The sequence below is a fragment of the Notolepis coatsorum genome (genome assembly GCF_963971535.1).
Source record: "Notolepis coatsorum genome assembly, chromosome: 2".
In the NCBI taxonomy this organism is placed as follows: domain Eukaryota; kingdom Metazoa; phylum Chordata; class Actinopteri; order Aulopiformes; family Paralepididae; genus Notolepis; species Notolepis coatsorum.
The window spans coordinates 77067188-77091264 of NC_140166.1; the positions used below are offsets into that span (position 1 = coordinate 77067188).

The window sequence follows — 24077 nt, forward strand, 5'->3', positions numbered from 1 at the left end:
AACTAGATTTACATGTTGACATTGACGTCGCAGGCAATACACTGGCTGACATGTTGGGCTATGAGTTAGGGGCTGAACAAGATATTGAATTAATATTGATATCACAATATGAAATTACAGAATTTTCACATTGCAAAAGGCTACAATATTTTTTTATTCTTAAAAACCCTTTGGAGGCCAACCCCGAGATTTCTCGGGTTAACTCGCCATGCTCTGGGCGCCAAGACCCGAGATATCTCGGGTTTTAATCTATATTTATTTTATTAGCTATACCCATTAATTTTTCATCCATCCAGCCTGACGTTATCATTGGGAATGGGTCTGAGCTCGCAAAGGGAAAATACCGCCGCCTAACATCTCCCGGATGGTATTGCACATCATTGGAATCCCTCTGGCTGGGGCTGTGCATTGATCTAAGAGGTCCGGTCCAGGTTTTACTTCTCAGGCATGCAGTATCGTTATAACACATTGACTGGGGACACTCGGAGCAGCGTGGATTATGTGTTTTGGATATATAACGTTGGATCAATAAACGCGATCAATATTTGGAATGGCGATCAGGAATTGGATTCATCTTTTTGCAGGACATCAGTACAGTACTGTATTTGCAAATCTGGTATGTCATAAATGTATAGATGTAGCAGTACTGACTATCTGTATGTCATGTATGTCATATATGTCCTGATGAATTGAAAATGGGGGACCCTGATGTAAACAAGACGAAAGTCTTTCTCTGGTCTGCATCCCCTTAACAATTGTGTGTATTGAGCTGTACTGTATTGTACCCATTCTGCAATCTGTTAATAAAGTTTTCAATCAATCAAGGTAAGGACTTCATGTTACGAATCTTGGGTTAATCAGATGTTCCTTTCACCGCTGTGTGTGTGTGTGTGTGTGTGTGTGTGTGTGTGTGTGTGTGTGTGTGTGTGTGTGTGTGTGTGTGTGTGTGTGTGTGTGTGTGTGTGTGTGTGTGTGTGTGTGTGTGTGTGTGTGTGTGTGTGTGTGTGTGTGTGTGTGTGTGTGTGTGTGTGTGTGTGTGTGTGTGTGTGTGTGTGTGTGTGTGTGTGTGAGGTTCGCGCCGACCAAAGTACGGAGAAGCGATTTTTCAGACCCCGCTTCTGTTCGCCCATGATGACACATATAATATCGATAATCTAGCGTTTATTAGAAATCTATTCATAAATCAAGCGACAAATGGCACGATTTCTAACGGAATACATTGAAGCGCGATTTGCTAGAGTTTATTGAGATGAGACAGAACGCTCTAGAAATATATTCATATTCCTCAAGGTATAAAACGGAAATGTATGGATGAAAAAAGTATCTGTTTCGTGCATGTTGACTGGAAACAACTCATTGACGATCACCGTGTTATTTAGATCTATTGCTATTATATTTGATATATTTTAAGCACTGGCAAATAAGTCCTATCCTACATTGGATAAAGCACTGGCACTGAAGGGCCATCAGCGCCCTCTGCTGTTGGCGCCAGAAGTGTTAAAGGAACACGCCAACTTTTTGGGAAATTCGCTTATTTTCCATCTACCCTGGAGTTAGACAAGCAGATACATACCCTTTTCTTCTCTGTGCATGCATTAGGCTTAGGGAACAGCCGCACCGTTAGCCTAGCTTAGCGTCATTCACTGGAAGTATGTCCTAATAAACTAACCTACACTGTAACACGCAACACTTTGATGAACATTGTTACTCAGCTGATAGAGTTATACCCTTCTTGCTGTCTTGTCGCACAGAACTTGTAAGTCGCTTTGGATAAAAGCGTCAGCTAAATGACTAAATGTAAATGTAAATGTAAGTATCCCGGTGTGGTCCCGGCACTTTTTAAACATGCGGTTGTGCAGCCCCTGATCAAGAAGCCTGGGCTTGATCCTGCAGCCATGTCAAACTTTAGGCCCATATCTAAACTGCCATTTTTATCAAAGATCCTCGAGAAAATTGTCTATACTCAGTTAATGAATTTTTTAAACGAGCACAATATTCTCAAGGTTTTCCAATCTGGTTTTAAATCCCTGCGCAACACTGAGTCGGCACTTTTAATAGTTTTTAATGACATCTTTTTAGCTACTGATTCCAGTGACTGTGTTGTCCTGGTCCTTTTAGACCTGTCGGCTGCATTTCACACGGTGGACCATGAGATTTTAATTGCCCGCCTTGAACAGTGGGTGGGCATCAGAGGCATAGTCCTTAAATGGTTCAAGTCCTACCTGGCAGATCGATCTTTTTGTGTTAGGCTCGAGGACTCTGTGTCCTCTACTGCCCCCCTATTGTATGGTGTACCCCAGGGCTCGATACTTGGCGCCGTCCTGTTCTCTATTTATTTATTGCCCCTTGGTTCCATCCTCAGAAAGCACGGCACTGCTACGCTGATGACAGCCAGATTTATATGCCACTAAAAAAGTCTGGCTTGAGGACTTCCGGTTTGAGATGTTCGAGTGAGCAGCCATAGAAAAGAGCTCCCGGTCAAAGAATATCGAAAAAAGGAAGTAAAACTATCTAAAACAAAATAAAAAGTGACAATTCAAGGATATAAGAGAAAAGGAAGGATGAACACGAGAAAAAGCTAGAGAAAAGGGACCCCAGAAGTACAAACACCGGAGGAAAGTTATCGACACGAGGAGGTGGCGCAGGAGGTAATTCAAGCTAGCATGACGCAGGGCGACAGACCAGAGATACCCGCCTGGGTAGCGGAGCTACAAGCTAGCATACAGACTACCATACAAGCTAGCGCATTAGCTATCCAACATTAGCTATCCAGTCATACTAACTCGTTTGGCTGAGTTAGGGGGGAGGGAAGTCGTGGGTGGTAATCTGGTGTTGTGGACAGGTCAGGTCTGGGCGCCTGCTCAGCGAAAGGCAGGAAATGGTGAAGGCAGCGTGACCTCCCACGCGTTACGCTTCACCAATGAGAGTCCTCGCTGCCAGGTGAAAAAAGAGCCACTGGCTGTCTCCACATGTGTCGGAGGAAGCATGTGGTGGACTTCAGGGCTCCCTTGTACCGACCAGTAGGAGGAACATGCGCACAACAACCAGGTAGGGGAGGGGGGGAATTGGCATAACGACTAAATTGGGATGGGGAGAAAAAATAGAAAATCAGGCGGAGAAAAAGAGGATAATAAAAAAATAATAATAGTGTCTGTCAAATGAGCCATACTATTGTCTCCATAGCTATAATATAGAATATACAATAGCTCCACAAAGATCGTGAAATATCGTGAAAATGGTCAAGAAAATCTGGCGCTAGACAGTGCATGGGAAAAGGGCGTGGCTCTCAATGAGTTAATGTATCACGTATTTTCAACGTGGAATTTAGGAATATCAAAATAAAAGCACACGTTGTTGAACTTGATCATGCATATTTATTGCCAGAAAACATATACAAAAAATATATATTTTTTATTATTATTTGACCCGTCGTTTGAGAACCACTGGTCTAGAGCAAAGGCCATGGGGGTCACCAAAATCATCAAGAGCTGTCCTCTTCTTGGGCTCATGAATGTGCACAGCAAATTCGATGGCACTCCGGCCGTTACTTTTCGAGATATCTTGTTCTTAGTTTGGCCTGATGGTGGCGCTAGAGGAAAGGTCACGGGGTCACCGAAATGAAAAGGCGTCTTCCTCTAGGTGCCGTGGATGTTCAGAGCTAATTTCATGACTGTATTTCAAACGGGTCGGGAGATGCACTCATTTGAAGACGTTGGCCCGATGGTGGCGCTGGAGGAAACTATACCGGACTTGCAGTACTTACTCACTTACTTACGTTCAGACGGATCTGATTACATCACCCCTGGACAAGTGAGACTGAACACAAGGTCTGGCAGACATGTTTCAGTCAAACCCAGAAACACTAGTATAGTATACTAGTATAGTATAGTATAGGTCCATATACAACACTGTACAAAGTGTCAACAGCTGAAAACATTTTAACCCTTTCACTTACCACACTACCAAAGGGTTAACCCTTTCACTGCGACAATATGGAATGTTAACCCTTTCACTGCCACACGACAAAGGGTCAACCCTTTCACTACCACACTACATACGGTTAACCCTTTCACTACCACACTACAGACGGTTGTAGTGTGGTAGTGAAAGGGTTAACCTTCTGTAGTGTGGTAGTGAAAGGGTTTTAAACTAAAGTCGATTCTTAAAAAACTGATATTGCGAGTTACATCGCAGCGGCAACATCTGATAAAAGTCATATGGAATATGACATTCTGTCCATAATGGTTCAGCCCTGCCCTACTGTGCATTGTTGAAGATGCACACACACACACACACACACACACACACACACACACACACACACACACACACACACACACACACACACACACACACACACACACACACACACAGACACACACACAAAAACTGTTTTTGAATAAGTGTCACAGGCCCTAGGTCAGGGGTCATATAACTCTTTCAGCGCAGCGAGGAGCACGTACGCAAACCCTTGGCTTCCATTCAACTAACAAGGACCTACAGTGTCATAATTGTGAAGCGTTCTCGCATAGATTAAACTGGTCTTTACACAAAGTGCCATGCCTCTGAGCCGCCACTAGGGGCATAGTGGCTAACCATGGCTGACTGACATTCATTCATCCATTCACTGCACTGTTGTTATATGAAAAACACGAGAGAGAAAAAAAAATCACTGAAACTGGAGTTAGGAGGTTTTCACATCCGCGACTGTTGTGTTTCTGTTTCTCTTGTAATTTAACTCCACACATGAAAGGGCAGAGATGATGGAGGGAAGGAATGCAGCTATACTGTCAGGCCTATAGGAGAAGAATACTATAGAGAGAAAGTACACTTTGTTTCCCAGATGGGCCACACATGTGGACACACCGCGGAGGCTGAGGTTAGGATTAGAGTCATGACGCTTTGTGGTACATACAGTATGCCAGCGGATATGGAAGTGATTCATGGATAGCCACCAGGATGTGTTTGTGTACTACTATTATACAATAATAGTATTGTATATTAGAGTTTTAACAATCATAGATGTATTGGTGGTGGAGGTCCAAAACAATCAGACCACAAACAGATCCACTTACAAATACAATAATGTTATCTACAGTATGCAGCTTTTAATTTGATTGCACTACTACTACTACTACTACTACTACTACTACTACTACTACTACTGCTACTGCTACTGGGGGACCCTGATGGAAACAAGACAAACGTCTTTCTCAGGTCTGCATCCCCTTAACAATTGTATGTATTGAGCCATACTGTATTGTACCCATTCTGCAATCTGTTAAATAAAGTTTTCATTCATTCATTCATTCATTCATTCATTCATTCATTCACTACTACTACTACTACTACTACTACTACTACTACTACTACTACTACTACTACTACTACTACTACTACTACTACTACTACTACTGCTGCTGCTGCTGCTGCTACTACTACTGCTACTACTACTGCTACTGCTACTGCTACTACTACTATTACTACTACTATTCTACTACTGTTGCTACTGCTGTTGCTGCTACTACTACGAATACTACTACTGCTTACTACTACTACTACTACTACTACTACTACTACTACTACTACTACTACTACTACTACTACTACTACTACTAATAATAATAATAATAACAATGAAAGTAAAGTTTCACTTTTCAAAATGCAAACACAATGTTGCAAAGTGCTTCACAGAACAGAAATTAAACGGAAGGTATGAAAATACCGCAATAGAATGATCACAGAACAATTGTAATAACATTACAGTAAACGGAAGCAAAAGTTGTCGGAGGAAAAATAAAATAGAAGTTGATTGAAGTGAAGACTGTACTCCCTGTATCTCGACGTGCCGCTCTCCAGATAAGAACCCTGGGGTGCACCGACTCAGGAACCCACTGCATTTATCCTTGAAATAATCATTTCCCACATGTGACACACGTGTAGACAGATAGTGTGTGGGGGCGAAGCTGAGGTTTGTATTAGAGGGCCCTCCGGAGCCTCTGTGGTGGATGTGCTGAGGTGTAGGACGACACTGACGGATGGCCGAGCCGTGTTTGTGCAGCTCTATCAGATTTATTTCACAGCAGAATGGAATTGAGGGCGATTGTAAATCATTTGCAAGACCATATCTGCACGATTATTAACTCTCAATTTAATTTCCTTCTGGTCGGCTATGTAAACTCTGCCTGCCTCATGTGTGTGGTTTTTCAGATATTGAATGTGGTTGAATTCAAATGTCCCCAAAATACCTTATTTTCATTTTTTTTTGAATTTTTCTTTTAACGGGCCTCATTAGGAAAATTGGAAAATGTTAAAGGGGCACTTCACCAAAAAACAATGCTGATTTATATTGCACATAATCTCACACACATCCAGCACCATGAAAAATAGCAATATTTAATTTCATTGAGCTGTACTTAACACAGCACAAGGATTCAATGTCCCCAATGACATCATTGGTGGCCATAGTCAAACTCATTTACTCTCAATAACTGTCAAACTATAGCAATGTAGCCATTGTGTACGTTGTGTTTGTGTTTCCAGGCTGTTCCTGGAGAAGGCCCAGCTGGAGTGCTCTGAGGAGGAGAAGGACATCCTGGGTCAAGGAGGAAGTGGAACCATCATCTACAGAGCGCGGTACCGCGGCCAGCCGGTGGCCGTCAAGAGGTTCCACTTCAAGAAGTGTCGGCAGCAGAACATCAGCCCTGACACAGGTACAGAGCACAGCGTCAGAGCACAGCGTCAGAGCACAGGTACAGAGTACAGGGTCAGAGCACAGGTACAGAGCACAGCGTCAGAACACAGGTACAGAGCACAGGTACAGAGCACAGCGTCAGAACACAGGTACAGAGCAGAGCATCAGAGCACAGGTACAGAGCACAGGTACAGAGCACAGCGTCAGAACACAGGTACAGCGCACAGCGTCAGAGCACAGGTACAGAGCACAGCGTCAGAACACAGGTACAGCGCACAGCGTCAGAGCACAGGTACAGAGCACAGCGTCAGAACACAGGTACAGCGCACAGCGTCAGAACACAGGTACAGCGCACAGCGTCAGAGCACAGGTACAGCGCACAGCGTCAGAGCACAGGTACAGAGCACATGTACAGAGCAGAACCGTTTGGCCCTGGGAGCTCTCAGCTTTGGTATCCGACCTAAACTGATGCAATTTACAGTGGTGTATTTGTAATGCAGTAGTAACAGTTGAAACGCCTGGCTCTCCCTCTCGGGGTGTTGGGAACGTCTGCCGTGCGTGAAGGTCCTCGTGCGTGAAGGTCCTCCTGTGTGAAGGTCCTCCTGTGTGAAGGTCCTCCTGTGTGAAGGTCCTACAGGAGGTCCTCCTGTGTGAAGGTCCTCCTGTGTGAAGGTCCTCGTGTCTGAAGGTCCTCCTGTGTGAAGGTCCTCGTGTCTGAAGGTCCTCGTGAAGGTCCTCCTGTGTGAAGGTCCTCGTGTCTGAAGGTCCTCGTGAAGGTCCTCGTGTGTGAAGGTCCTCGTGTCTGAAGGTCCTCATGTGTGAAGGTCCTCGTGTCTGAAGGTCCTCGTGAAGGTCCTCGTGTCTGAAGGTCCTCGTGTCTGAAGGTCCTCGTGTGTGAAGGTCCTCCTGTGTGAAGGTCCTCGTGTCTGAAGGTCCTCCTGTGTGAAGGTCCTCCTGTGTGAAGGTCCTCGTGTGTGAAGGTCCTCCTGTGTGAAGGTCCTCGTGTCTGAAGGTCCTCCTGTGTGAAGGTCCTCCTGTGTGAAGGTCCTTGTGTGTGAAGCTCCTCGTGTCTGAAGGTCCTCCTGTGTGAAGGTCCTCCTGTGTGAAGGTCCTCCTGTGTGAAGGTCCTCCTGTGTGAAGGTCCTCCTGTGTGAAGGTCCTCCTGTGTGAAGCTCCTCGTGTCTGAAGGTCCTCCTGTGTGAAGGTCCTCCTGTGTGAAGGTCCTCCTGTCTGAAGGTCCTCCTGTGTGAAGGTCCTCCTGTGTGAAGGTCCTCCTGTCTGAAGGTCCTCCTGTGTGAAGGTCCTCCTGTGTGAAGGTCCTCCTGTGTCAAGGTCCTCCTGTGTGAAGGTCCTCCTGTGTCAAGGTCCTCCTGTGTCAAGGTCCTCCTGTGTGAAGGTCCTCCTGTGTGAAGGTCCTCCTGTGTGAAGGTCCTCCTGTGTGAAGCTCCTTGTGTCTGAAGGTCCTCCTGTGTCAAGGTCCTCCTGTGTGAAGGTCCTCCTGTGTCAAGGTCCTCCTGTGTGAAGGTCCTCCTGTGTCAAGGTCCTCGCGTGTGAAGGTCCTCGTGAGTCGCATGTCTGTCTGGTGTCTGAACTTCGCACCTCTTTTTTCTTTTCTAAACCCTTTCACTACCACTCTACCAAAGGGTTAACCCTTTCACTGCGACAATGCAGAAGGTTCACCCTTTCACTGCAGCACGACAAAAGGTTAACCCTTTCACTACCACACTACAGAAGGTTAACCATTTCACTAGCACACCACAGTGGTAGTGAAAGGTTAACCTTCTGTAGTGTGGCGTTAAAGGTCATCTATCACCTTCCACCCTCAGAACACCCCCCCCCCCCCCCCCCCCCCCCTGGCCTCCCCTTCCCACTGAACTCGCCCCCCCCCTCTTTCTTCTCCCTATCTCCCTCTCTCTCTCTCTCCCCCTCCTCTCTCTCTCAGATACTGTACGTGCTGACGCCACTGTTTCCGCTGTCAGAACAAGCCCAGAGTAATGACAGGGCCGGGCAATTAATCACATTTTATTTAAAATTATGGGTTTGGCTTCCGACGATTATGAAGACAAGATAGTTGACTTTTAGCCAGGTGTCATGTGTTGATTTTTCAGGTGAATTATATTTAAAGTTCATGGAAATCCACTGTTAAAAAAAATTATTATCATTATTTTTAAGTTCAGTAAATGGTGTATTTATATAGTGCTTTTATCCAAATTCATCCATTCACTCGCACATTCACAGACCGACGGCGAGGTGCCGACCTGCTCATTGGGAGCAGTTAGGGGTTAAGTGTCTTGCTCGAGGACACTTCGAATGGAAGGTTATGGAAATAAACCGAACAGCCCTACCTTTAAATACTGGCTGATACTGAATATGAGTCTGATGCATGATTTTTCCTGAAACAAGGTAAACCTAAACCATTTGTTTTGGGATCACTTTATAAATCAAGTTACTCTCTGTATCTGATCCTATTTCGTCCTGTCATTGTCCTGAAATCTAATTCGTCCTGTCATTGTCCTGAAATCTAATGCCAGGGCTGGCCCGGCTTCTAAAGAAGAGCTTTGTCTACTAATCTTTAGTCTACATCTCTATTTATCAGCTCACCAGAGATTAGAAGACCAGGAAATAGTCATTTCGCATTGAGGGGGGGGGGGGAGGGGGGGGGGGGGGGGGGGGGGGGGGGCGGGGGGTCGACTACGGGGGTCGACTACGCGTTTATTAATTGACGTATCTCAAACCCGCCCTCTTTTCTTGATCTTCCAACCACAACCGTTGCTTCCCTCAGAGGCTCGAGATGGACAGAGGGGGCAGCCCCACTAGTTCTCTGTATCGACACATCCCTCTCCGTCCTCCTGAGAACTGCATGCTGGGTAATATCCTCTCTCGACATCTGGGGTTAGGAGGACGGAGCCAGAAAGCTGCAGCATGTACAGAATGCTGAGCTGTGTTTGGCAATCTCCATAAACCTGCTACGGAAACACTTTTGTTTAGCTCCCTTTGCCAAATCCAGTGTACAGAACTGTGCGAGCGAGCAGGAGGCCAGGAGGAAGCAAATAACAGCAGAGAAACACAATGTTTAAAGGGACACGCCAACATTTTGGGAAATGAGCTTACCGTCTTCTCCAGAGAGAGAGACTGATTGATTGAAAACTTTATTAACAGATTGCAGAATGGGTACAATACAGTACGGCTCAGTACACACAATTGTTAAGGGGATGCAGACCAGAGAAAGACTTTCGTCTTGTTCATCTTTCATCAGGGTCCCCCAGGGGTTAACCGTCTGTAGTGTGGTAGTGAAAGGTTAACCTTCTGTAGTGTGGTTGTGAAAGGGTTAAAGTGTGTTCAAGGACACATCATTCCAAAAGTATTTTTGTGACAATCTTTTATTTTTTTATCTTGACAAAAATGGGTTGATTATTATTTTATTCCAAAAAACTGAATTCAAAGAACAACATCATTAAGGCGAGACAGCCTAGGGTCAATAGGCCAAAAATATATTTTAATAGATATCACTATGAAACTTTCCCAGTTTGTCATGTACATAACAACTAAGAAAAAGTGTATTGCAAGGTTTCTGAAATCTTTATTCTATATAATGCAAAATATCATCATCAGGTGGCTTCTTCGTTCCGAAGGTTGCCTATCACTCTCCAACCCATTCTGTCCCCACTTCTTCTCTCCAACTCCGTGACGCCGCCTCTCACTCCGCTCCAATCACAGACGTCGTCTACCCAGCCTCTTCTTGGTCTTCCACTTCCTCTCTTTCCATCCACCTTCCCCATCACCACTGCACAACTCCATCTTTCTCTTTTTCAACCTCTCCAGCAGCTGTCCTCCTTGCATATCCGCTCTTCTCAGTACCTCCTCATTCTTGATCGTATCCTTCCATGTTATCTTCAGCATCTTCCTCAGCGTCCACATTTCAAAATAGTCTATCATCCTCTTTGCCTCTTCATTCAGCGTCCATGCCTCTGCTCCGTATGAAAAGACTGACATAACATGTTTCCAAAACCCTGGTCTTCGTTTTCCAACTCATGTTTCGTCTCAATAGTTCTTTATGGTTCCAGAATGCGCTCTTTGCATTTATGCATTACCTAATTAAATATGCGCTAATTTGCATATATCGCCAGGAACAGAATCACCAACATTGGATGATGCCAGATTCAAACTTTACTTTTTGTTTTATTATGTTGACACATAACAAAATGAACCTTTTACAGAAGGGAGTGTTACAGTTTCGCCAGCTTATTTGGTATAAATGTACTATAAATCAGGCTATGAATGATATATCAACAAACCCTTCTGTGAAAAGAAGCAGGGTATACTGTAGATAGGAATAAATGTGAAAAGTATGGTGTGTAGGTGCTAGGGAAATTTCATCTCTTACATGTAAGAAAAACACATAAAAACAAATCTTTGGGAAAACACCCTCAATGTTCTGTATTGTAATTGTGATTTATGGACACAATCGGACACAATTAAAGGGGAACTATCTTATAAATGGCATTTTTCAGTGTTTAGCATTGTTTCCTAGCTATGTGGACTTATATTAATATGATCTATGTCTCTAATTCTCATATTGGCGCATTCTTCCAATTCTCCTCTCACAATATTCACCCTCACTGAACTGAGTCATCTGAAAATGTGCTGATTTGTGATGTCAGAGAGACACCGCTGCATGATAATGTTCAGGCGAGGCAGTGGTTTACCATTGTGGTTGGAGCCCAGGCTCAAAACGGCTTAAGATCTTGAGGTAGAAAAATGCTGTTTTTGAGGACTTGATTAGAAATACAAAACAATGAATTAAAAAAAATTAAAAATTACAGAGGTGTTCCATAAACTCACAGGAATTGTGTAAAAGTGCCCAAATAGTGAAAGAAATAGTAAAATAGTTCCCCTTTAAGTCAAATAAATGACTAATTGTGTTTTTTTGATATTTTATTGCCGCTAGTTTGAAATAAGACAGCAAAATATAAAAGAATCTCAAAATCGACCAAAGAAATTATATTTGCCTATTCACCTATAGGCTGTCTCGCCTTAAGGCAAAGAAATGTAGAGGTTGTAACTGCAGTAACTGCACAAACATGTCCTACGGTTGTAATGGATAGTGTACTAAACCTAATTGTCACCTTGTTGTTGTTGAGCATTAAATAAAAATGTGGACGTGTTATTGAGGCTTTTCGCTCTGCACCCCTCCCCCACACACATGCCACACACACAAAGCACAAGCACACTGTAATAGGTCTAGAAAAAAAAAAAAAAAAAAAAAATTCTAAATTACTAAAAATGGATGTTTCAAGTTTTGTTTTATTTGTCACATATTTACATTTAGTCATTTAGCTGACGCTTTTATCCAAAGCGACTTACAAGTTCTGTACGACAAGTCATCAGGAAGGGAACAACTCTTATCAGCTGAGTAACAATATAAGGTACACGTACATTACAGTGAAATGCTTGGTTCTGTATGAGCCTCCTGAGATTGTGCTTCATATAGTAAAGAAAAGGTAAAAAGAATAAAGACCAAACACTATACAAAATGTACAATATACAAAACTAAAGTGCAAAATGCAATAAATGCAAAAATGAGGTAGATATGTAGTGCAGAGATAGAGATGTGACAAATAACTGACAATATAACAAAAGACTAAAATTGAATATTTAATTGCTTCCAAAATCACCACCGTTGTCAGGAATGGGCGGCAGACGACTAGTGGCCAGTTAAAAGTATATTCATGATGTGTTCATGAATATTATTCATGATGTGTTCATGATGTATTATCCTCTCATCAGCCGCTCTCTCCAATCACACATGGAACATTAATTATTCCCGCCTCCCGATGCGCTAAGCCTTTTTCCAATTCCCCAAACCTGTTTATATTCCCTGCCTCGCTAAGTGAGGTTGAGCGTGAACAGAATGTTTTCACCACCACCTGTATCAAGTGTCAGGAAACTGTGAAATGTCCCCCGTGGTCCAACCTGTGAAATGTCCCCCGCGGTCCAACCTGTGAAATGTCCCCCGCGGTCCAACCTGTGAAATGTCCCCCGTGGTCCAACCTGTGAAATGTCCCCCGCGGTCCAACCTGTGAAATGTCCCCCGTGGTCCAACCTGTGAAATGTCCCCCGCGGTCCAACCTGACCAGAGCCTGTCAAGGGGGACGGACACCACTTCTCTCTCTCTCTCCAACATATCAACCCCTTCACTACCACACTACCAAATGGTTAACCCTTTCACTGCGACAATACAGAAGGTTAACCCGTTCACCACCAACTCCTCGTCCAATCAACAGTCAACAGTAAATGTCCAAAACCCCCACCACCTCCTAATAGACAGTCTCCTCCCCACCGCATGTATATATTCCCTCCCCGCCGTATGTATATTTCTCTCCCACCCACCCACCCCCTCCTAATGTACAGTCCCCTCCCCATCATATGTATATACTCTGTCAGGATCTAGGGGTAACAGTACTGTATATTTGAATACCGTTTATGTCACAAATGTATCAGTACTAAATACCTATATGTCCCTATGCCATAAATGTCATGTATGTTGTGTATGTCATAAATGTCTATATGAATTGAAAATGGGGGACCCTGATGTAAACAAGACAAACGTCTTTCTCAGGTCTGCATCCCCTTAACAATTGTGTGTATTGAGCCGTACTGTATTGTACCCATTCTGCAATCTGTTAAATAAAGTTTTCATTCATTCATTCATTCATCTCCCGCCTAGACTACTGCAACGCACTGCTTGCTGGCCTCCCGGCCACTGCCACCAAGTCTCTTTAACTCATCCAGAACGCAGCGGCCCGCCTGATCTCAAACCTACCAAAGTCGGCCCATGTCACCCCACTTCTTAGGGACCTGCACTGGCTCCCCATTGCTGCACGAATCCGCTTCAAGGCCCTCGACCTGGCATACCGTGCAGCAAAGGGAACCGCTCCCGCCTACCTCCGGTCAATGGTCTCTAACTACACACCCTCAAGACCCCTATGCTCTGCATCTTCTGGCCGCCTCAGACCTACTCCTATCTGAGCTCCGGGAGGGTCATCAAAGAGAAGTCGCCTATTCTCAGTCCCTGCCCCACAATGGTGGAATGAACTACCCACCCCAGTTAGGACAGCCGAAACCCGTCCAATCTTTCTTCAACCATTATCTTAAATAAAAGAAAATATAAATATTTTTTTTTATCCACTTTTTCTCCCATTTTCTATTTTTCTCCCATCCCAATTTCGTATCATCCAATTCAACCCTCCCCTGTCTCGAACGCTGTTTCTTGCCTCCCACAAGCCGGCTGAAATGTGGACTAAGTCATACATAGCACGAGTCACCTCCGATACTCGAGGTAACAGCAGTCGCATCTTTTCACCTGCGCAGCGCGATCTTTCAGCGTCAGGGGTCTGCGCTTTGGAGGGGCGCCGCCCCCATCGCTTCCTGATTCTACTGCGCAGGCGCACCAACCGACCTGTAGGAGTCGCTGTCCACAACGCCCGATCCCCACCCATCAGTTTCCCACCCCCTAATACTGCCAATGTGTATTAGTACGGACGACCAGATAAACTGAAAGCAATGTGGAGCGCTGGGCTCGAACAGGCGAACCCAGCGTCTCCAGTATTCGTGGTGAGCGCCTTGCCCACTGCACCATGTAGCCGCCCTAAATATAAATACATCTAAACCTAACTAACCTTACTGCCATGCACATGTCCTAATAAACTAACCTACACTGTAGCACTCAACACTTTGATGAACATTGTTACTCAGCTGATAGAGTTGTGCCTTCCTGATGACTTGTCGTACAGAACTTGTAAGTCGCTTTGGATAAAAGCGTCGGCTAAATGACTAAATGTAAATGTACCACACTACAGAAGGTTAACCCTTTCACTACCACACTACAGACGGGTAACCTTTCACTACCACACTACAGAAGGTTAACCTTTCACCACCACACTACAGAAGGTTAACCTTTCACCACCACACTAGACACTACAGACGGTTAACCTTTCACTACCACACTACACAAGGTTAACCTTTCACTACCACACTAATCAAATCAAATCAAATTTATTTATAAGGCCCGACAACACACGTTAATGTCCCCATGGGCCGTACAGGTCTTCTTTAAACAAGTCAAGAAGAAAACATAACAATAAGTCAAGAACAGAACAAGAACACCATAAGGTCCAAAATTTTTTAGATGAATGCAAATAAATGTAAGAATGCAAGCACTCCCAGACATACTCCCAGACAGTTAGAGAGTTCCCATGTTTGTGGTGCTGCAAAAGAGCAGACATGTAGTACCCTGTAGTGCCATGTAGTACCATGTAGTACCCTGTAGTGCCATGTAATACCCTGTAGTACCATGTAGTACCCTGTAGTACCCTGTAGTGCCATGTAGTACCCTGTAGTGCCCTGTAGTACCCTGTAGTACCATGTAGTACCCTGTAGTGCCATGTAGTGCCATGTAGTGCCATGTAGTACCATGTAGAGCCATGTAGTACCCTGTAGTGCCATGTAGTACCATGTAGTACCCTGTAGTACCATGTAGTACCCTGTACCCTAACTAAACTAGACAGATTAATCTAAAGGTCAGTCCCCGACCAGGTGAGATCAGGGTAGGTTGAAGGAGAGAGAGAAAAGATGAGTCTTAAGCAGGGATTTAAAAGCTTCGACAGAGCAGGCGCCCCTGATGACGGCAGGTAATTTGTTCCACAGGTAGGGAGCGCGGTAGACAAAGGCTCTGTGGCCGGCGGATTTCTTTTTAACCCTAGGGATCGATGGAAGCCCCGCATTTTGTGAGCGCAGAGCACGAGCGGGCGAGTATCGGGAGATGAGATCGGATAGATAGAGCGGTGCAAGCCCATTTAAAATTTTGTAGGTGAGGAGTAGCACTTTAAAGTCAGATCGGGCTTGGATAGGAAGCCAGTGTAGGGCGGACAAAACTGGTGTGATGTGATCAAATTTTCTAGTTCTAGTTAGTATCCGTGCAGCCGCATTTTGCACGAGTTGAAGATTTTTGATGCTTGAATTAGGTAGGCCTGAAAAAAGTGCATTACAGTAGTCCAGACGTGATGAGACAAAAGCATGAATCAGGGTTTCAGCATCAGCCAGAGTTAAAATGGGGTGAATTTTTGCGATATTACGAAGATGGAAGAATGCAATTTTGGTGACATTTTTTATATGTGCATTAAATGAGAGGGAGGAATCAAAAATGACTCAGAGGTTTTTTATGGTGGAGCTCTGGGATACATGACAGGTATCAAAGTTGAGGGAGATGTCCTGAAACAGGCCTCTGTGGTTTGGGGGGCCAACAATTAACATCTCAGTTTTATCTGCATTAAGGAGTAGAAAGTTTTGCGACATCCATTTTTTGACGGCAAGCAGGCCTCAAGGTTTTGTAGTTGGGAGGAATCATTTGGCTTAATAGGTATATATAATTGGGTGTCATCAGCGTAAAAATGAAAGTTTATGCCAAATTTGCGTATGATATCGCCGAGGGGTAGTGTAACTGAGGGGTACAATTCCCTGACTGTATTGTTAGATATGATATTTAATACCACTACCTCATGTACTTTAACTTCTGGCCACCCAGTACAAGATATAAGTATGATGAACACTTTCCCACCTGATGAAACGAATCCACACAAATGTACCAAATCGAAGGTTTAATACAGCAAAAGGTGTATACAACGATCACTTAATTACATTTATGATTTGAAATATGAAATATGCACTTTTATGGCAAATGAGTATTCGTAGGTAAATCAACATTGAATGTCCAATCTCTGGTTACGCAGGGAGTAAGTATACAACCTGGAATATCTAGGAAACGATAGCGATGGTACTTAGATGATTATAGCTGGATACACTAAGGGGGGGGGGGGGGTCCCGCTGGTTGTAAGACAGTAGGAGGGGGGGGTTAGAGAAGCCGCTGGCGGTATCCCATCTGGCCGACGGTGTCTTGGGAGAATCCAAAGTCTTGGACACGGTGCCCACAGAACCTCGGACCGCAGACGAATACAGCTGGACCCTCTGTGGACGGTAGCTGCCGGTCCACAACGGAGAGACGTGAGGCGACCTCACTGGTGTCGAGCGCCGTCTCACCTGGAGTCCTCTCCGGGGGGTAGTTCCAACACTCCGCAGTGTTGGCCTTTATCCATGGAATAATCAAAGCACACAAAGCATAATCCAAGCCGTGGAAGGCTCGCCGTCGTCCGGGTAGAGTAATCCAATATACAGGTCCAGTCGCTCTTGGCCCGGAGCTCCTCGGATGCAATCACCACTAGGGGTCTGACCAGCCTGGTTAAGCGTCCAGATAACGTCAGGAACGATGGGGGTACTGATAACTTTAGAACTCTAACCGAACGATGCACCATACATAAATAGACTATTATTAGCTTAATAGAATACGTCCAACTCGACGGTATAGTGCCAAACTATGACTATTCAACTATTAATCTACACGATATCTCAATGCCTATTCTGGGGCCAAGTAGGCCTTACTACACCGCACGTGCGTCGTGGGGAGGCTTTGCGTCTGTCACTCTGTTGGAGGGTAAAGAACTGGACTAAAAAGAAAGTTCTACTTTACTTGCGCCATATATATATGCGCTATGAACAAATAGTACCATTCGTATTTCGCCCGACATATTCCTGCGCGGAACCGGGGCTTGCCACGACATGTTAGGCGGCACGATTGAACTTGGACCTAGGGGTATGGCAACCTGGCGCCAGGTTCTCGTCCAATGGTAGAATGAAACTATTATGGGCTGTTTAGTAGACTAAAGGGATATTCAGTGCATATTGTACAAGGAATATACAGGGGATATCAAACGATATACAAATACAATTAAATATATATATAAATAAATATACATATTCGGTTTAATCTGATCCTTCACAACAGGTAGCATGTAAATCGAAAATAGCAAAGGGCCCAGGACAGAGCCTTGTGGGACACCACATTGCACTGGGAGGGTCTCAGATGTTAAATCATTATAGACCACGCAGTGTGTTCTATCAGTTAAATAGGATTTAAACCAAGCTAGTGCGAGACCCCGAATGCCAACATGATTCTCAAGCCGACCTAGAAGAATCGAGTGATCGATAGTGTCAAAGGCTGCACTGAGATCAAGCAATAAGAGCACAGAAGTGAGGTTTGAGTCAAGAGAGAGCAGTAAGTCATTTGTGACTTTGGTAACCGCCGTTTCGGTGGAGTGTAAGGCTCTAAAGCCAGATTGAAATGATTCATTAAGATTATTGTTTGATAAATGGTCAGTAAGTTGCGTTGCGACGATCCGTTCTAACACTTTGGATAGGAATGGAAGATTGGAGATAGGTCTGTAATTTTTCAAGATTAGAGGTTCGAGGTTCGGTTTTTTAAGTAGTGGTTTAATGACTGCTGATTTAAAGGCCAGGGGCACCACGCCAGTAGACAAGGAGGTGTTGAAGATATTGAGTAGGGCAGGGCCTAGAGTTGGGAAGAGTTTTTTGATGAGAGTTGCTGGGAGAGGGTCAAACAGACAGGTTGAGGGTTTGGCCGCGCCAACCAGTTTAGAGAGGGCACTAAGTGAGACGTTTTCAAGGCAGCATAGCGTATGACGGTTAACCCTCTGTAATGTGGTAGTGAAAGGGTTAACCATTTGTAGTGTGGTAGTGACAGGGTTAACGTGAGCCATTTCATTTACTTCCATGAACTGTAGTGATAGTACAAATAAGTACCGGGGGGAACCGTTAGAAACTTGCTATGGGATGGGTGATCTTTATCCCAATTCCCCTCACAAGCAAAGCCCCTTTTGACCTGGATGTGATGAAAGTGACATTAGCCCGGCAGTAACTGGTGAACTGGCTGTGTGTGAAAGTGGATGTGAAGCACCCCTGGTCTCCTCCAGTGAATAACACCATCCATCTTCGCCTGCCAGCCTTCTCCAACGTCTCTGGACTATCACAGCAAACCTGCAGCAAAACTGCAAATAACACATTTTAACTCTTTCACTGCCGCACTACCAACCGGTTAACCCTTTCACTGTGACAACACACAGAAGGTTAACCCTTTCACTGCCACACTACAGAAGGTTAACCCTTTACTATCACACTACAGACCGTCGGTAGTGTGATAGTAAAGGGTTAACCTTCTGTAGTGTGGCAGTGAAAGGGTTAACAGGGTTCGCACAAGGGCATTGAAGTGATTAAAGTGCTTGATTTTTTTTACCAAAAAAAGTCGAGGCCTGGAATTCCTTGAAAACAGCAAAACATTTTAACAAGGTGCTTAAAAAGTCCCTGGAGGGGAGCTCCAGTAGCTCACCACGTACCGCGAGCGCTATTTCAGCGCCGTGGACAACCGTGCTCGTCACGGATCTGGGGCTTAGCGAGTTCGAATCCCGACTGCAGCCGTGCCTTTCCCAGAGTGTCTTCCCCCCCATCTGAACCCTTTCAGCCTGTTTCTGTCGGTCATCCTTGACCAGTATAAATGTGATAAACACATAAAAGAGCCAGGGGAATGGCCAAAGTTAAAAAAAAAAAAAAAAAGTCCCTGGAATTAAAATCAACCATTCGCATTGAAAGTTTTGTTCATCCATGATAAGACATTTCTGAAATTTTTTTTCTTCTTAATTTTCTTATATTCATTAGGGCTAGATCCACGTGATATTTCTTAACTCGCATACTGATTTTAGAGGGTGATAGATGGACTGATATTGGAGAGCTTCAATTTCCAATAGCTTTCTTCAGATATACTCTTTTTATTTTCCTCGGTATGAGAAATTGACATTCCTTTGCATATATCCCTCGTTTCTTAATTTGGGAAAATGTCTGTAAGGAGTAAAACTGACTGGTATTTCTGAGTTATAACAGGCTTAGAAAGTTCAACAAAGCTTATTTTCCCTATGCAAGTCAAACAATTCAAAGATCAAACGTGAACTAGATGGATTCCAGATGGTCAAATACATTCCAGATAGCTTGGGATAAGCTTTACATTATCACAAGATAGATAGGTAGAGTTGTCTATAGCCCCATACCACAAAGGTTGCAAGCTCAAGTGTTTCTATTCTGTATTCAGACTTGCCAAGATATTTTAAATCAAATACTAATCAAATACGTCAAATCATTATTTTGACACAAACTACATCATGAATCGGGCAAGTCATCTTGCAAGTCATCGGAGATAGAGTGGTTAATAGCAATGTTGGGATTAACCAACACTGGATAGACAGGAGGTAGAGCAGTCATCTGGCAATCCGGAGGTTCCCAGTTTGATGTGTCCTTGGGCAAGACACTTAACCCCTAACTGCCCCCGATGAGCAGGTTGGCACCTTGCATGGTTGCCTCTGACGTCGGTGTGTGAATGTGAGAAACAAATTGTAAAGTGCTTTGGATAAAAGCGTTAATAAATGTATTTACCATTTATTTACCATTGTACCAATAGCGAAGTGTCTCAAGAGAAGTCCGCTCACTCCATCTTGATGATGGTGTCCCTCTCAGTGTGGTGTCAGAGCTAACGCCTAAAAGACTTGAGACATTCCCCTAATGGTGACTTGAACTACCTGTTCAAGTTCAAGTTTGTTTTTATTTGTCAGAACAAAATACAGAATACTTTATAATGAAATGCTTGTTTCTTATGAGTCTGAGAGTGTGCTACAGTACATACAGTAAAGAGAAAGTAAGTAAAAAGTTAAAGAAATTAAGAAGTAAAAAAGTAGGTAAAGTCAATATACATAATATACAATACAGAGTCAAATGAGTAACAGTGAGGTAGAATGTAGAGGTACAAAACTTGGGGTAGGGTGCAAATGAGGTATGCATGTGGTGCAAATCTCTTTAATAATAGATAAATATAAAGTGTGTTAAAGTGTCTAAAGTGAATAAAGTGAGTGGTAAGGTGAGTGTTTGTTTAAAGTGAGTGTGTACATGTGGATGTGTGTGCAGTGTGTGTAGATGATGGGTTGTTACATAGCGTCCTCGTCATTGAGCATCCTGATGGCCTGGGGAGTGGGGATAGAAGCTCCTTCTGAGTCTCTCTGTACTGGCCATGAGGCTCCAGTAGCGCTTGCCTGACCGCAGCCGTTCAAAGAGGCAGATGTTTGGGTTGACTAGAGTCTTTGATTATTCTCTTAGCCTTGGCCCTGCAACACTTGTTATAAACGTCCTGGAGAGTGGGAAGCCTGATAACCTGGAAAGCTTGCTCATTAATACTGCACTTTGTAACGTAGATAGCTTATCATGTTGTATTATCTTATATTCGTTGCATACATGTATGTCCGGTGTGAGATCTCCTCTCTCATGTACCCTGTGTGTTGTCGTATTAGAAGAGATCTCCTCTCTCATGTACCCTGTGTGTTGTCGTATTAGAAGAGATCTCCTCTCTCATGTACCCTGTGTGTTGTCGTGTTAGAAGAGATCTCCTCTCTCATGTACCCTGTGTGTTGTCGTGTTAGAAGAGATCTCCTCTCTCATGTACCCACCCTGTGTGTTGTCGTGTTAGAAGAGATCTCCTCTCTCATGTACCCTGTGTGTTGTCGTGTTAGAAGAGATCTCCTCTCTCATGTACCCTGTGTGTTGTCGTGTTAGAAGAGATCTCCTCTCTCATGTACCCACCCTGTGTGTTGTCGTGTTAGAAGAGAGAGAGACCAAGTCAAATCCCGGTACATCCCTACATTTTACAATTTTGGGAGTTAAATTGTGGAATAGCCTTAGTGACGAGTTGTGTACTTCTCAGGGGAGATTTAATAAGGCCCTAAAGGATAAAATAATTCAGGAGTACAGTTTTGAGTAAAACATCAACAACAACAAAAATAATCTTTAACACTTTAATCGCCGATGACGTGTTTGACTCCATCTCAACACACTGGATGATCAATCGCTCGCCCTAACTCAATAAACAACGTTATTTGGACGTATATAGTATTATACAACCTGGAAATGGTTCATCAGGATCAACATCCCATAATCGAAAACTGTCTACTCCACGCCGATCGTCCAACGGCGCGAGGAACATACGGTAAGATCCAGCGTTATTTTCTAACGTATTCCATATAAACTGCTCTGATGACCATATGACCCACACTAGACGAATGGTATAACGTTGCCCACGGAATTATAAACGCCCCCTCGCCCATCCGGTCAATATCAGATGATACGTAGTAACTTCTAGAACCACGTACAGTTGAAATTTTTTATCTCGTGCCGATTGCTATCAAACTGTATTTCATCATCAATATAATGCATTTGGAGCTATAAATCAAGTTCTGGAGAAAGCTGCAGAAAACGATAAAAACATACTTATACTTTAGACCATATTTTAGTATGAATATGTGAATGAAAAAGTTTAACGTTGCTACACCCTGAACAATGGATATAGGACATTGAATGGACCATAATAATGGCAATTTAGCAATAGAATTTAAAAAGTTATAGCCCTGCAAAGAAGGGGAACTTCTCCATAGACAAATAGAGCTGGCTAGGGATGGTAAATTATGAATTTAACCCATGGCGATCAAAGTGTTAAAAAAATATATATATATCTTGCACCATATTTTAAGTTTTTCTTTCTTATATTAAAGTATATTTAGTTTTTAAGAATTGTAAAGGATAGGCAAAAATAAGCATGTGCTTCAGCCTATTACTTTTTTCGGTCATTGAGTTTGGATTTTGTGTGTGAGCTTACTTTGAATATGTACCAGGGTTTCCGTTAGAAAATATTGGTGCCGGTCTCCGTGTCCTGGAAGATTTTAATCTCCCGGACAAATGGGCGAAATTCCGGTCAGAGTTTATTGAGCTTAAAAACAATTGATAGGCAGGCTATATAAAGAATGACATCCTCAAGGCATGTAGATTTATAATATTTTAACTTAAAACTAGGCTACTTTTGCGTATACATTATATTCCAAATAAAATAAGTCCCGTCGATAGACTCACGTGCTGCTGCTGACTTGAAATCAAATAGGGGAATTTCCGTCTGTGGGCAGTCGGCCCGACATTAAACAGCAGTCTGTTATAATCACATTTTTATGAGCTAACGAATTCCGTTATATTGGACATTTGTATTAATTATATCAAGCGAAGAACTGAGAAATTTGGCACTACTGAGAGAGAGAGAGAGAGAGACGGCAACATTATCATGTGGGGTTCACTGAAATTTAAACGTTGCGTGATTTGCCGAATCCAATGACTATCTCCGCCTCCCAACGAAGCGATACGCTAATCCAGCATCAAGCTCTCGCCCCGCCATTCTCATCAGCAAACCACAGGTCGCGCTGCAGCAGCTGTCACACCCCAAATTAATCTCGACATCGCTTCACCAATAATCGTTGTATCAGAACACTACACACATCATAATGTTCACAGCAAACTGTAGTTGATCACCAGGTATGTTTTATTAACGTAGGTTGAATAATTCATATAAGAAAAACGATATGGAAATCTCTCTTACCTTTCTCCACTGGTTAAAAATGCCAGGAACTGGTGAAACTTGCTGTGCGCGTGAACATATCCCTTGGCCATGAACTGACGGTACATTTTTTTTTTTTTTGATCCACTTTTTCTCCCATTTTTCTATTTTTCTCCCATCCCAGTTTCGTATCATCCAATTCAACCCTCCCCTGTCACGAACGCTGTTTCTTGCCTCCCACAAGCCGGCTGCAATGTGGACTAAGTCATACATAGCACAAGTCCCCTCCGGTACTTGAGGTAACAGCAGTCGCATCTTTTCACCTGCGCAGCTCGATCTCTCAGTGTCGAGGAGTAACGCGTGGGAGGCTCACGCTGCCCCCGACACTTCCTGATTCTACTGCGCAGGCGCACCAACCGACTTGTAGGAGTCGCTTGTTCACAACGTTCGATCCCCACCCTTCAGTTTTCCCTCCCCGTAATACGGCCAATGTGTATTACTGCGGACGACCAGCTAAACTGAAAACAATGTGGAGAGCTGGATTCGAACACGCGAATCCTAGCGTCTCCACACTGGTGAATGAATGAATGAATGAAAACTTTATTAACAGATTGCAGAATGGGTACAGTGCAGTACAGCTCAATACATACAATTGTTAAGGGGATGCAGACCAGAGAAAGACTTTCGTCTTGTTTCCACCAGGGTCCCCCATTTCCAATTCATCGTATATATATATATATATGGTGGCGAGTGCCTTGCCCACTACACCACCTAGCCGCCCAACTGACGGTACATTTTTATTGATATATCATTGGGATCCCCCTCTGAAATTGGTCAACACGTCACCACACATTTTGGCCGGAGCTTAAAAAAAAGTGTTGATAGAATTTGACGTTCTGAGCGCGGTAGACACCTTACGTCTGTGTTTATAATGAATGAATCGTAAAACGGATTATATTGAAACATACTCACAGTACTCACAACAACTATTAACACAATTTAAAACAG

The 24077-nt window shown here is 43.7% G+C and overlaps 1 protein-coding gene across 1 annotated transcript in view; it reads left to right on the forward strand.

The window, feature by feature from the left end:
- The window catches only part of lrrk1 (leucine-rich repeat kinase 1), a 281804-nt gene that overhangs the window by 161652 nt on the left and 96075 nt on the right, over window positions 1-24077 (forward strand). Inside the window, 1 exon segment of the mRNA XM_084308234.1 lies at window positions 6544-6713. Within this exon segment, the coding sequence (XP_084164360.1) occupies window positions 6544-6713 (170 nt within the window).